Source organism: Pyrus communis, chromosome 10 (assembly GCF_041283825.1).
Source record: "Pyrus communis isolate YQ-2024b chromosome 10, ASM4128382v1, whole genome shotgun sequence".
Lineage (NCBI taxonomy): Eukaryota > Viridiplantae > Streptophyta > Magnoliopsida > Rosales > Rosaceae > Pyrus > Pyrus communis.
Window position 1 is genome coordinate 19,473,549 of NC_142574.1, and position 14,450 is coordinate 19,487,998.

At 38.3% G+C, this 14,450-nt stretch overlaps 1 protein-coding gene across 2 annotated transcripts; it reads left to right on the forward strand.

Moving 5' to 3' along the window:
* Positions 1 to 3,445: 3,445 nt before the first annotated feature.
* On the forward strand, positions 3,446 to 12,761 carry LOC137728068 (SEC7-like guanine nucleotide exchange family protein). 2 transcript variants are annotated; one of them, XM_068466954.2, is made up of 11 exons: positions 3,446 to 4,742; positions 5,090 to 5,407; positions 5,929 to 6,271; positions 6,417 to 6,842; positions 7,368 to 7,660; positions 8,224 to 8,497; positions 8,812 to 9,314; positions 9,652 to 9,973; positions 10,356 to 10,716; positions 11,001 to 11,683; positions 12,080 to 12,761. In XM_068466954.2, exons 1-11 carry the CDS (start codon positions 3,727 to 3,729, stop codon positions 12,686 to 12,688), a joined length of 5,148 nt encoding a protein of 1,715 aa, XP_068323055.2. In that variant the 5' UTR covers positions 3,446 to 3,726; the 3' UTR covers positions 12,689 to 12,761. The 2 variants fall into 2 exon arrangements, with proteins under 2 accessions (XP_068323055.2, XP_088533748.1); XM_088677622.1 differs by having other exon boundaries at positions 3,498 to 4,742; positions 5,919 to 6,271.
* Positions 12,762 to 14,450: the final 1,689 nt, after the last annotated feature.

The following is a 14,450-nucleotide window of genomic DNA, read 5'->3' on the forward strand; positions in this document are numbered from 1 at the left end:
AGGGCTAATGGATCTTCAACCGTTAGGTACTTGCTCTTTAGTCCTTCATCAAGGTGGCGACGGATAAAGATCATGGCCTTGCCTTCGCCTGATCTTGAGAGGATGCATTGTTTTCCTCCTAGATGGTTTCTCCATGATTCCCTGCCTCTAGATGGATATTAGTATCCACTACCCAAGTAAAGTAGTTCTTCCCAGTAATGTCTAGTGCAACAAAATCAAGTTTTGTCAAGTTCGCCATTTTCTTTTTTGGGAAAAAAAAAAGAAAAAAAAAAGATGTGTAAGAATTTGCAATAATATGTATTCTGGAGGAATGTAGTGTTAGAACTTCTGGTTCTTACAAATTTTTCATTTTGATCTTCAAGCCAAAATGATAAGCACTTGAAACTTCAAGCTCGAGATTTACATGCTTAATGAGGAGGATGATTGTATCACACCACTCTCATTGAAACAAAATAGCATAGGATGAGAGATTATACCACACGACTCAAGTAGCAGGAAAATTTAAATATGCAGAGAAGGGTGGGCGATTATACTGCACCATATTTGATCGCAGTAAAATTAACATAAATAGACATTGAGTTAGTAATCAGGAGCTACACCAAATAAGAAATCAAAGATATAAGTAATTGTTATATTGAGAATTAGAAGCAAGCATGATGCTAGCAGTTCTTCGCGATGGCACATTAAGCAGGTGAGGCAGCAGAGAAAGAAGAAGAACAAGAAAATCCTTGGAGGAGGCATTTTTCAGCAAAGGGAGATGAGAACTGATTAAGGTTAGGGAGTCGTGTTGATAACGTGTTATAAATAGGCAAAAGTTAGAGAGATAACCTTTGTTAGGGACATGAGCAAAACGAGTGCAAAATATCACACTTTTTAATTTCCTAACTATAACACAAAATGATTGCAGGTAAAAAGAGAAAGGGAGGGATACTGATATTGTTGATTTCAGTTCTTTTCTTTCCTTTGCTGTGTGTTGTGATCAACACAAAGTGCTCTTTAAATAGAGCCACTCTTGTGAAAACTTACAAAGATGAATGATTGTTCTTTGAAAACTTCATACAACAACAACATGATCAATATTATAAAGTATTCTCACATTTTGCCAAAATCATGTGGGCATTCACCCCACTACTTTTACAACAACATATCAATTTTACATCTATCTGTTAAAGATGTTCTAATATAAGGCCATGTGTAGAACTTTCCTTGTATAACCTTGTACAAATGATATGAAAAATACCTTTATTTATTTATTTTATTTATTTGTTTGTTTTGGTCAAGGAAGATCTATTAACTCCAAAGATACATATTACATACAAAAGACCCATAAAAAGAGAAACATAAACAAGCAAAAAAAGGGGCCAATCCTACAAGAACCTAACCAAACAGCTAAGGCCTAACGACAAAATCCACTGTAACTGTCTCCATTGGAATAGTACATCTCAATCTGCACAAATCCACACCCATCACCGAGCATTGCCTCACCAAACTCATCATCCAAACTCAAACAGCTTCTTCGAGCACATCCACAAAGTAGAGATAACCAACTGAAAAAAGTCAGTCGGCTAACAAGAGAAAGAAGCTTATGGAAAACCATAAGCAACATTGCCAAAAATGGCAAACATCAGAGAAGAGGTGGTGGTGTTGGAAACACCCGAGTTGATTGAAGAATCGGAACTCTACACACCATCTCGAGAAAGTATGGCTAAAAAACGAATCTCAGAAGAAGGAGATCGAAGCCCAGATGAACAATAGGAAGGGATGTCAGAAAGATAAGATGAGGATGACAGATTGAAATGTAGAAGAGTGGTAATACACAGCAGAAAAGGGGAACCAAAAAGACAAAAAAAAGAAGGGGAAATGGACAATCGACTCCAGCTGAAGCTAGAGTTGGCGCCACTAATTTTGAGCAAGATTGGAAACCCTTACAGTGAGTGGTGAAAAACTCTCAGAGTAGAGAGAAGGTCTCTCACGGAAGGAGAAAAGTCTAGAAGCTGGGTAGTGTTTTTCCATGAAAATACTTTGACAATTTGAAATCAACAAACTTTGTGCTTGGTATGTATCAGTATCAGCTTTCAAATTGCTGGTATTAGTCTTCCATCACACACCATTTCTTTATTATTTCTTCAAATATTTATAGTGGGACAGATGGTTGAGTTTACCAATAAAAAAAGATAGTTGAACAAAACAACCGTTATTGGTAGTAACTGTTAAATCAAATTATGTTTGATGTTGATGGTAACTGGTCCATATTTGAACTAGAGCTGGTATTTTCTGAATCGAATACTAAAATTAAATCAAAATTTACTGAAACTAAAATGATCAAAATAAAAAATTATCAAACTTTACGGTTCGATTTTGATAAGCAAACTTGGTTGGTTCGGTTTTACCGTAACCGACCTGAAATTTTTATTAATGTTAGAAATATATAAAATATTAGTGTATTTTGTTGAGATTAATCTTAACCTTTGAATTTGGTTGCGACTATTCTTAATCATTGGTTCATAAAGACAAACTCGTTCGGTTATTTTCTCTCTTCTCCGTCGACTCATTCTCTCTCCATCTCAACTCATTCTCTCTTATCCCTCTTGACTCACTCTCAGGCTCTCAGCCAACATCAACACTTAGCAGCGGCGGAAGGTGAAATGCCACTTCCACCACCTCGTCCAACGATTCAACTATGTCCACCCCTACATTCGAAGACTAGTTCAACTTCAAGAGGAAGAAGTTGGACTTCTACAAGAGGGAGGGACCAAATGAGTCGAAGAAGCTGAAGGCGTTAAGCTTCGACATCAAGCTCTTGAGTTTGAACTTTAGACTCTTATTTTGAATAATTTGGAAGCGTGATTTTTAGGAAGGATTAGTCCCTGAAGTTCCACCTCACTTCAGATTTTGCCCCTAGACTACAAATTCATAATCATTAATTTACGTCCTTGAATTTAACAAAACATGCACCATTGGTCCTTGCTGTTAACTTTCGTTAAAAAGTCTGTTAAACCGATGACATGGACATATGTGAGTCTCACATTTTATTTTATAAATGTAGTTAAGTAATGATGTGCCGAATGGGAGTCTCGTATTTCCAATGACATTGAGACAAAATTTAAAAGTTAGAAAGTATGCTTAATAGTTTTGTTGCAAATAGATATGGGCGTAACCACATTATATATATATATATATATATATATTTTTTTTTTTAATTTTATTTATTTATTTATTTATCCGTACTATGATATATTAGTATTTATTTTCACTTATAAGTAAGATGTTACTGATTTTATTTCTCTAATACAAACAATAGTATGCTGTGGAGGAATCGAACTTTGATATATCATGTTACAAACTTATAGTACCATATTTAATTCACTTAAATAATGAATTGATACTAATTATTGTGTCAGTCTTTCATTTCCTTGTATGAAAAAGTTGTTTGTATTCAAAATGTAGTCACCAACAAAATAATATTATTTAGGAGAACTCGAAGCCCATAACCCATTGACGAAAAAGCAAATACAGCGAACGGAGGTGGCATACTCTTAAGAATTTTCCGATTGCGCAATTGTCGGCTCAGCACTTCCTTCCTTCTCAAACCATAAATACTCTCCCTCTTTATTTTTCTCACTCCAAAAATAACCCAAATGAAACGAAGAGAGAGAAAGAGAAAGAGAAAGAGAGATCCGATCGAATTCGAATGCATAATCCACTGACAATCCAATTCCCAAATCAATGTCCGCCTCCCAAACCCTAGGTGGCCCCTCCCGCGCCGGCCGCCTGCTCGGCCCCTCTCTCGACAAAATCATCAAGAACGCCGCCTGGCGCAAGCACTCCCATTTGGTCTCCGCCTGCAAATCCGCCCTCGACAAGCTCGACTCCGTCACCGACTCCTCCATCATCGATCCCAAGTCCCCCGTCTCCGGCATCTCCCTCGCCGACGCCGAGTTCGCCCTCCGCCCCGTCCTCCTCGCCCTAGAATCGGCTTACCCCAAGGTCGTCGAGCCCGCCATCGACTGCGTCTTCAAGCTTTTCTCCCTCGGTATCTTCCGCGGTGAGATCGACACTTCCGATCCCAAATTTGTGCTTTTCAAGCTCGTCGAGTCGGTGTGTAAGTGCGCGGCGATCAGGGAGGAGCCTATCGAACTCGGCGTGCTTCGGGTATTGCTTGCCGCCGTGAGATCGCCGCGGGTTTTGATACGCGGTGATTGTTTGGTGAATATTGTTAGGACTTGTTACAATGTGTACCTTGGTGGAGTGAATGGGACCAATCAGATCTGCGCCAAGTCGGTTTTGGCTCAGATTATGGTGATTGTTTTCACCAGAGTAGAGGAGGATTCGGTGAATGTCAGCATTTCTAGGGTTTCGGTGAACCAGTTGTTGGAATTCACTGATAAAAATTTGAACGAAGGGAGCTCCATTTTGTTGTGCCAGAATTTCGTCAATGAGGTTATGGATGCAAGCTACGGCGGTCCGGATGGTATCAAAACGGTTGCCCCCCCAGGTCCCAAATTACAAAACGGCAATGCCAGTGGTGAGTCTAATAATGATGGAGCTGAATCCGGCGACGGTGCTAGTAAGATTAGGGATGATGGGTATCTTTTGTTTAAGAATTTGTGTAAGTTGTCCATGAAATACTCATCACAGGAGCACTCTGATGATCAAATTCTCTTGAGGGGTAAAGTATTGTCCTTAGAGCTTTTGAAGGTGGTCTTGGACAATGGGGGTCTAATTTGGCGCAACAATGAGAGGCAAGTGATCGTATGCTAATCATACTCGAGTCATTTCATGCTTATAAACGGGTATTTAGTGTACTTTTACTTTGAAAGCATAGCAGAGTAGATATCTGGAGAAGTAAACACAGTTTAAATTAGTGACTAAAGAATGTTTAAGACTTTAGATATTAGCGGTATACAATGCAGGTGCTTTGAGTGGCATTTTCTTCTTGTTAAGGACTTTAAATCTGATATGCAGTATTTTTGTTATTGTACTGTTTCTGATATATTGTTGCTGAACATATTGTTTACTTGAGTACACTTTTGCAATATTTTCATGAATCACTGTGAGGAAGCCAATAGTTTGCATTAACTTGGCACAGGTTTCTCAATGCTATCAAGCAGTTCCTCTGCTTATCACTGTTAAAAAACAGTGCGTTGTCAGTCATGGCCATTTTCCAGCTTCAGTGTTCTATTTTCACCAGCTTGTTATCGAAATTCAGATCAGGATTGAAAGCAGAAATTGGTATATTTTTTCCGATGCTTGTCCTACGTGTGCTTGAGAATGTTCTCCAGCCTAGTTTCTTGCAAAAAATGACAGTCCTCAATCTATTGGAGAAGATCTCTCAGGATTCGCAGATTATCATTGACATTTTTGTCAACTATGACTGTGATGTCGATGCCCCAAACATCTTTGAAAGGTACTGCACTTGTCTGTTACTTTTTTACTTTCCATGCCTTTGATGCCATCAGAACATGAAGTTCCTCTGGGTATTCCTTATTTTCTGTTTTGGTATTAATTTTCTTTGAAGCTTGAAGCTTACATATCTGAATGAAAATATTTAAATTTGGAGGTAGTTGAATTCTACTTAGGAGATAATAACATTTATCTCGTAGTTTAAGGCTGCATATTTAGGACACTTTTGTTCCTGAGCTAGGATTCAGGATTACCACTTGGAAGTTTCCAAATTACTCTAACCCAATAAGAGCTTGAAAATGGGGCTACATTCTTTTAGCTTAAGCCAATGTGAACGATTGATTTTTCCAAAAACTCTAGCTTGAACCCAGTTTTTTCGCTCTGGGTCTATTTAGCTCTCTCTCTCACACACACACTCAAAATGCATGCATATTTTTTTTTTTTTTTTTTAACATCATTCCTTTGTAAGCGTTGTGTTTTTGTAAAATGTATTAAAACCCTTATAATTCCATCAGATATTTGCAGGATTGTCAATGGCCTTCTGAAAACTGCTCTAGGACCTCCCACTGGTTCAACAACAACATTGTCTCCAGTCCAAGATATCACTTTCCGGCATGAATCCGTAAAGTGCTTGGTTAGCATCATAAATTCAATGGGATCTTGGATGGACCAACAGCTGAGTATGGGAGACTCCTATCTACCAAAGACCAATGAAAGCAACACCTCAACTGAGAAAACAGAAAATAGTTCGACCCCAAATGGTGAAGAAGGTGCTGCTTTTGATAATGAAGTACATCCAGAAGGAAGTGCTGAAGTTTCAGATGCTGCAACTCTTGAGCAACGTCGAGCTTATAAGCTTGAACTTCAGGTTGAGCTCTGCTTTGTTTGTATAGCGAAATACAGTATACAATCATCAGGAATGCAATATGAATTTCGTGTTTGTCCCATCAGTTGATATGTCTCTGGCTAAATATGGCTCTTTCTTTAGTGACATTTTATTGTTTTTAATACAGAAAGGTGTCTCGCTGTTTAATAGGAAGCCTAACAAGGGCATTGAGTTTCTGATAAGCACCAAAAAAGTTGGTAGTTCCCCAGAAGATGTAGCTTCTTTCCTGAGGAACAACACTGCCGGCCTAAATGAAACCATGATTGGTGATTATTTGGGTGAAAGGGAGGAATTTCCTCTAAAAGTTATGCATGCTTATGTCGATTCCTTTAATTTCAAAGGGATGGATTTCGGTGAAGCAATAAGGTTTTTCCTGCGGGGCTTCAGGTTACCTGGAGAAGCACAGAAAATTGACCGCATCATGGAGAAATTTGCTGAGCGCTACTGTAAATGCAGTCCAAATTCGTTTACAAGTGCAGATACTGCATATGTCCTTGCATACTCTGTGATAATGCTCAATACAGATGCCCATAACAACATGGTGAAAGATAAGGTTTGCATGCATAACATGTTCCTTTGTGTTTTATGTCAAACCGCAATGAATTTTGAGCCCTTTTTCTCTGTTGATAGTGTGCAGTAATTATTTGGGTGAGCTTTGTCTTTTCTGTTTTTATTATTCTTAATTTGGATCATATGTAGGTGAATAGTCAGGTTATATTTTTTACATTCCCCAGATGTGGTTTGTCTAAATATAAGAATGTTGCTTTCTGAAGTTATGCCTAGATGTTCACATTACAGGAGTTGAAATCCTTTTGGGAACATCATTTATCTCATTTTATATATTTTTTTAAATGTTCTGTCATTTTTTCTTTCCCTTTTTGTTTTATTTTGGAGGAGGGGGTAATTGAGGGAAATAACATTCTTTTTCTGTAGAATTTTAATTTTTTTTTGAAGTGTGTAACTATAAATCAATAAAATCTTGTGTTGCAGCCTCATTTTTATACACATCGTATAGCATTTTAGTGTCTGTCAAAATCTATCTTCTGTCTTCTGACATCTGTGTTCTCCGGTTATTCAGATGACCAAGGCTGACTTCATCCGGAACAACCGAGGAATAGATGATGGAAAGGATCTACCTGAGGAGTATCTTGGTGTCCTGTATGATCAAATTGTTAAAAATGAGATTAAGATGAGCGCCGACTCTTCTGTACCACAGAGCAAGCAGGAAAACAGTTTTAATAAATTATTGGGCTTGGATGGTATCCTGAATTTGGTAACTGGGAAGCAGACTGAAGAAAAAGCATTGGGTGCAAATGGTCTTCTTATAAAGCACATTCAAGAGCAATTTAAAGCAAAGTCAGGAAAATCAGAGTAAGCTAATATAATATACAAGATAGAATTATCTTTCTCTTATTAGTAAGATATTTTACCTATGACACTGATGGAGCATTGAGAAGTGGGTTAGTATGGTCATGGTTTAATGAGTATAATATTCTTTTTTAATATCTTATGACACTTGTTTTGACTATGTAGAAATGACAATCACACCTTCCATTGTTGTTCCTTCTACTGCCAAATACTTAGGTTACTCAGATACCGTTTTGGTACTATACGTTAATGTAGTTGGTTGGGGGAAAACTGAACTCTGCTTGATCATACTTAATCTCATACTTTTATTCAACCAGTTCCAAGCCAGACAGAGGAAGACAGTTGTAGGAGGTTGAAAGCCAATGTCTACATAGTCACATTCTATCAACATCTTTCATTTATTACACAAAATAATTAAAGTAATTACCCCAATTAGGTCTAAGGCATTGTCGAGTTGGTTTGGGACTTTAAGATCAATTGATCTGATCAATGTGGGATTTGAGCTTGCCTTCTGCCTATTCAGAGTTTGGCAACGTTTGGGGATTCATGTTTTCTTGGTGCTGCAGGTCTGTCTATCATGCTGTGACAGATGTGGCAATTTTGAGGTTTATGGTGGAGGTCTGCTGGGGTCCTATGTTGGCTGCATTTAGTGTGACTCTTGACCAAAGTGATGACAGGCTTGCTACTTCTCAATGCTTACAAGGTTTTCGGCATGCTGTTCATGTTACTGCTTTGATGGGAATGCAGACCCAGAGAGATGCATTTGTCACTTCAGTAGCAAAGTTTACTTATCTACATAATGCTGCAGATATGAGGCAAAAAAATGTTGATGCTGTGAAGGTAAGTGCATGCTCAGTATATTCATTGAAGGAGCATGTTAAGCATGTATCTGGATTTTCACATGTAACACCATTCCCCACATGTATTATAATTGTAAAACAAATTTGATCAATTTGCATTACAATTTTCTTTCTTGACCCTTTTCATATAACAAATGATACCATAGAAATTTAGGGCTTAGGGTTACTGTTGGCAGAATATAGCACCAGACTTTTATTGCTTGCATTCTTTGGATAGTACAGGTGTATGCGCTCAGTATGTTTCTGTGCAATGTCCTTTTATATCAGTTTTACCTATACATTTACTGTTTGCAGGCAATAATATCAATTGCCATTGAAGATGGTAATCATCTTCAGGAAGCATGGGAACACATATTAACGTGTCTTTCCAGAATCGAGCATTTGCAACTGTTGGGAGAAGGTGCACCCACTGATGCATCCTTTTTTACTGGATCAAAGGTCGAAACAGAGGAAAAATCACCAAAGCCTACTGGACTTTCTTCTCTGACAAAAAAGGGAACTATACAGAATCCAGCTGTGATGGCTGTTGTTCGTGGGGGTTCATATGACAGTACTAGTGTCCGGGTGAACACTTCTGGACTGGTAACTCCAGAACAGATTAATAACTTCATTTCAAACTTGAATTTGCTGGATCAGATTGGGAATTTTGAGTTGAATCATGTATTTGCTCATAGCCAAAGATTAAACAGTGAAGCAATAGTGGCTTTTGTGAAGGCCTTGTGCAAAGTTTCCATGGCAGAGTTGCAATCTCCAACAGATCCTCGCGTATTCAGCCTCACAAAAATAGTTGAAATAGCGTACGAGTCTTTTCTCCTCTGTATTAGATTCTGTTGCATGAGAACAATGATAGCAGAATTTATATTTTATTATGAGATTACGCATGAAAACTTAAAATTTTCAAGCTCCCAAATGGCATGCTAAGCATGAAGTCCATGCAATCTTTTTCTCAAATTCAAACTCTGTAGTACTTCTCCATGTTCTTTTTCTTGCAGATATATTCATTGCTTCTTGTCTTCGCCTTTCTCTCACATTGATGATTAATTTTTCCTGATAATCAGTCATGCAACTTCATCTGAACAAAATGAGAACTTGGGATGGATTTTACGATCACGAAATAAATATGTTTCTTTGCAGGCATTACAATATGAACCGCATCAGATTAGTGTGGTCTCGCATATGGAATGTTCTCTCAGATTTCTTTGTATCAGTTGGCTTGTCAGAGAACCTCTCAGTTGCAATATTTGTGATGGATTCATTACGTCAGCTTGCTATGAAATTCTTAGAGCGCGAGGAGCTGGCAAATTACAACTTCCAGAATGAATTTTTGAGACCATTTGTGATTGTTATGCAAAAAAGCAACTCTACAGAAATTAGGGAATTAATTGTTCGGTGCATTTCACAAATGGTCCTCAGCCGTGTCAATCATGTGAAATCTGGCTGGAAAAGTGTATTTCTGGTATGCTATTGTGTTACAAGTTGAATGACTTAGCGTTACATTTATGATAAGTGTTTGCTGAATGTAGGCTATATAGGGGAAATAGAAATTCCCCTAGTGTAGATGAGTTAAATTTTGAAGATTTGTGATCCAAATTGAAATATTGCCACTGTGAAGTTTCAAATGATAAATTCAGGCAGTAACACAAAATATTGGTAATAAGTTCCTCTATTTCTCTTGTTAGAGCTGTAAAGTTTATTTTTAAGCCTTTGTGTCTTATCATTCTAATGATCTCGAAGTAGGATTGGGTGTGTTTTCCACAGCTTTAAGTAAAAAAATTCTTGCTATTGCAAAATGACAGAAATAATGCCTTGTTTCTCACGTCAAGCTGTTCTTTCATCAGGTTTTTACGGCAGCGGCAGCTGATGAGCGGAAAAATATTGTCTTGTTGGCCTTTGAGACCATGGAAAAAATCGTCAGAGAATACTTCCCCTATATAACAGAGACAGAGACAATGACTTTTACTGATTGTGTTAGATGCCTCTTAACCTTCACGAATAGCAGATTCAATAGTGATGTTAGCCTCAACGCTATTGCATTTCTCCGATACTGTGCTGTCAAACTTGCTGAAGGAGGGCTTGTATACAACAAGAGGAGTGAGCTTGATGTTTCATCCCTTCCAACAGCAAATGAGGATGCTTCAAATGGAGTGACTTTCAATGAGAAAGATGAACATGCATCCTTTTGGGTTCCATTGCTAACAGGTAACTTGATTTTAATGCTAGCTTCCAGGAAAGTGCTACAACTTCTTAGCTTTGTGTATTGTGATGTGCACCCACACAATCAATGCTTTGCCACTTAATCTACACCTAGGCCCCAAGCATTAAATGCAAGAGTTTATAGATATAAACATCCAATTTTTGGGTAGTCGGTTTTATTTCTCTTCAATTCTATTTTGGATTTTAGAGAAAGGTCTTGTTGGTCTTCAGTCTTTTCAAATTGATTCATCCTTTTCTTTCTTTACTTAAATATTCTGTTGTTGTCACAGGTTTGTCAAAGCTAACATCAGATCCTAGATCAGCAATCAGGAAGGGTTCTTTGGAAGTTCTTTTCAACATTCTAAAGGATCATGGTCATCTCTTCTCACGCTCCTTTTGGACTGCGATATTCAATTCTGTTGTTTACCCCATATTTAGCTATGTCTGCGGTAAGAAAGACACGCATATGGAAAAAGACCAGTCTTCGCCAGTTTCAGTATCTCCGCGTCCTGATGGAAGCACATGGGATTCTGAAACTTCTGCAGTTGCAGCAGACTGTTTCATAGATCTATTTGTCAGTTTTTTCGATACAGTAAGGCCGCAACTACCAGGTGTGGTATCAATTCTGACAGGACTCATCCGAAGTCCTGTTCAGGGTCCTGCTAGCACTGGGGTCGCAGGTTTAGTGCGTTTGGCTGGTGAAGTTGGTGACAAGCTTTCAGAAGATGAATGGAGAGAGATCTTTCTGGCTTTAAAAGAAGCAACCACATCTTCCGTGCCTGGATTTATGAAGGTGTTAAGAACCATGGATGACATCAATATTCCCGGTCTTTCTCAATCTTATAGCGATATAGATTTGTCTTCTGATCATGGGTTTACAAATGATGATCTTGAGGATGATAATCTGCAAACAGCATCATATTTGGTTTCAAGAATGAAGAGTCATATTGCTATGCAGCTACTTATCATACAGGTTTTCTTCCTCCCCTTTCATCCTTCACATGCATTCAGGCATGATTTATGTTTGTAGTTCTTCCTTCCCCGTGCTCATAAATACAGCATACATGCAAATATGATGTTCGTGTGATTGCTTAATTGCTCCTTTTTTTATGTCTGTTGTGTCAATGCTTATGGTCACAGTCACACTTATGACATAAGGAACTCGGAATTTGATTTTTTTATTTCTAGCATATGTATGGTACCAAGTATCCGTGCTACTGATGCTACTTAACTGAGACCTTCATGTATATTTTATTAACTTATAATATTGTAAACATGTAAATTACAGTTTAAAAGTTAGAGCTATGCTTGCGAACTTTGTCAAAACTGTGGAATTTTCATTATTTTCTCTTGTTTCTTCTCTCTTCAGGTTGCTACTGATTTGTACAAGTTACACCTTGAATCGTTATCGGTTGGCAACATTTCAATCCTCCTTGAAATATTTTCCCTCATTGCATCCCATGCTCACCAACTGAACTCAGAGACAATTCTGCACAAGAAGCTGCAAAAAGTGTGCTCCGTTCTGGAACTCACTTCCCCACCTCTGGTTCATTTTGAGAATGATTCTTACAAGAACTACTTAAGCTTCCTCCAAAACACCCTCGTGGACAATCCTTCTCTTTCGAAGGAGATGAACATAGAAGCCAAACTCGTTGAAGTGTGTGAAAGTATATTGCAGATATACCTAAAGTGTACCGAGCTTCATTCTGCCGAGCAGAGGCCTGCCGATCAGCCGATTTTGCACTGGATTCTTCCCTTGGGCACAGCAAAGAAGGAAGAATTGGCCGCGAGGACCGACATAGCCGTGTCAGCGTTGCAGGTATTGAACAGTCTGGAAAAGGTTTCGTTTAGGAGGCACGTCTCTCGGTTATTTCCGTTGTTCGTAGATCTTGTGAGGAGTGAGCACGCATCTGGGGAAGTTCAGCTTGTTCTAAGCAACATATTCCAATCATGTATAGGCCCAATAGTAATGCAATAATATCTCTATTTTTTGTGAGACACTTGATTAATACACATTGCCATCATCAAATCACAATTTTCTTCTCCTCGAACAGACTGGAGCCAGAGAGAGAGCCATTAATATAATTTCCATTAAATTTTGTAGTTTATACAAAATCAAGGCTGGATTTTCCCACCTTTTGAAGAGTGTATCATCTAATGTGTCAATAATATCTACATCTATTATAGTAAGAGGGCCAGTCGGTGAGACCCAAAACTGTCTCTGGCATGATTTTCGTGACGGGTTTTGTTTTAAGTTATATCTCCAAAATGGTCATCGTGCATTTTTTGGGATTCGACAGTCATAACGATTTTGAAATGCCCATAATAACTCCTGTTATTGATTTGATTAATAGTTCATTTTCAAGCAGTGTTTAAAGTATCGATATAGATGGAAATATTGATATGCAAATATATAAATCAGACAAATCAATCGATTATTAATTAATACATAATCGTTCGAACACTAGTTGAAAATGAAAACGGCTCTTTTTCTCATAAATGAAATGTTTATGCTTTTAATTTCTTTTTCTTTTTTTCTTTTTTTGGGAAACTATGCTTTTAATTTCACACACAAAAACAAAAACCAATGAATAAAAAACGGAAAAAAGTATAAAACTTTTAGTCTTATGCAAGATATGCCAATTTTGTAGATCCACAAAAACAAAAACCCAGAAATCCGATCTTACCCTAAACTTTCTCTATCGAAAGACTTGTCTCTCACTCTATATAGGGATGCCGATGTCGTTCAAATCAACTAAACAATGAAAAAATATGAAGTTTTATCTCGTGTGAAGCATTCGAAACGTCGATTTCGTGTTTCATTCATCAAAAATAATTTTTTGCAATCAACATGTTTGTAGTTCATTGGTTAGAGTTTTATTCTACAATGAAGGGTGAGTGACACGCCCCGACCCCGATATCCCCAAATACAAGGATTGGCATGTGCTGGCAGACACCCGGGGGTGACGAAGCCATTTTAACATGCATGCAAGTTATAAAGAAAGAACAAAGGTAACTAAAATAAGTAAATTTAAATATAATGAAATATGCAAATGCAGGAACATGTACAGTGTATATAACTAATCGAGATGTGAAAGGAAAATTATGAAATAAATGAGATTACAAGGAAAGTGGGTTCTACATCAAGGGAAGTCGAAGATACTGTTATGGGAGTGCCTCGATACCAGGATTGTATGGGCTGGAGATGGCCGAAAAATGGCCTAAAAGGCGAAATGTTCGCGGGAAAACTAGGTTCTTTGCCAGAAACTCGGAACGAGACAAACAGATTGGTACCCTCCTCAACGGCTAACTCATCGTGGTTTGGCTGGAAAATGACCTCTCATCGTGGTTTGGCTGGAAAATGACCTGGAAGGTCGTGGGTTCATCGAAAAACTTTCGTAACGGCTGACTAATTGTGGTTTGGTCGGAAAAAGGGCTTGAAAGCCATCAAATAGTTCGCTGGAAAACTGAGGAAGAGTCCCCTCGTCGTTTCTGGGTTTCGCCGAAGTGCAGGGGAGGTGATGATCGTTGTCGTCGTTGTTGTTGTTGTTGTGGTTGTGTGTGTGTGTGTGTGTGTGTGTGTGTGTGTGTGTGTGTGTGTGTGTGTGTGTGCACGCTCAGAGGAGAAGAGAGTGCAGAGGGATGAGGGTGAGAGAGAAAGGGAGAGAAAGGGGAAGGAGAGAGTTTCAGAAGATTGGGGACTCCTCCCTAGGTCCCACGTGGCACACATAACAATGCCA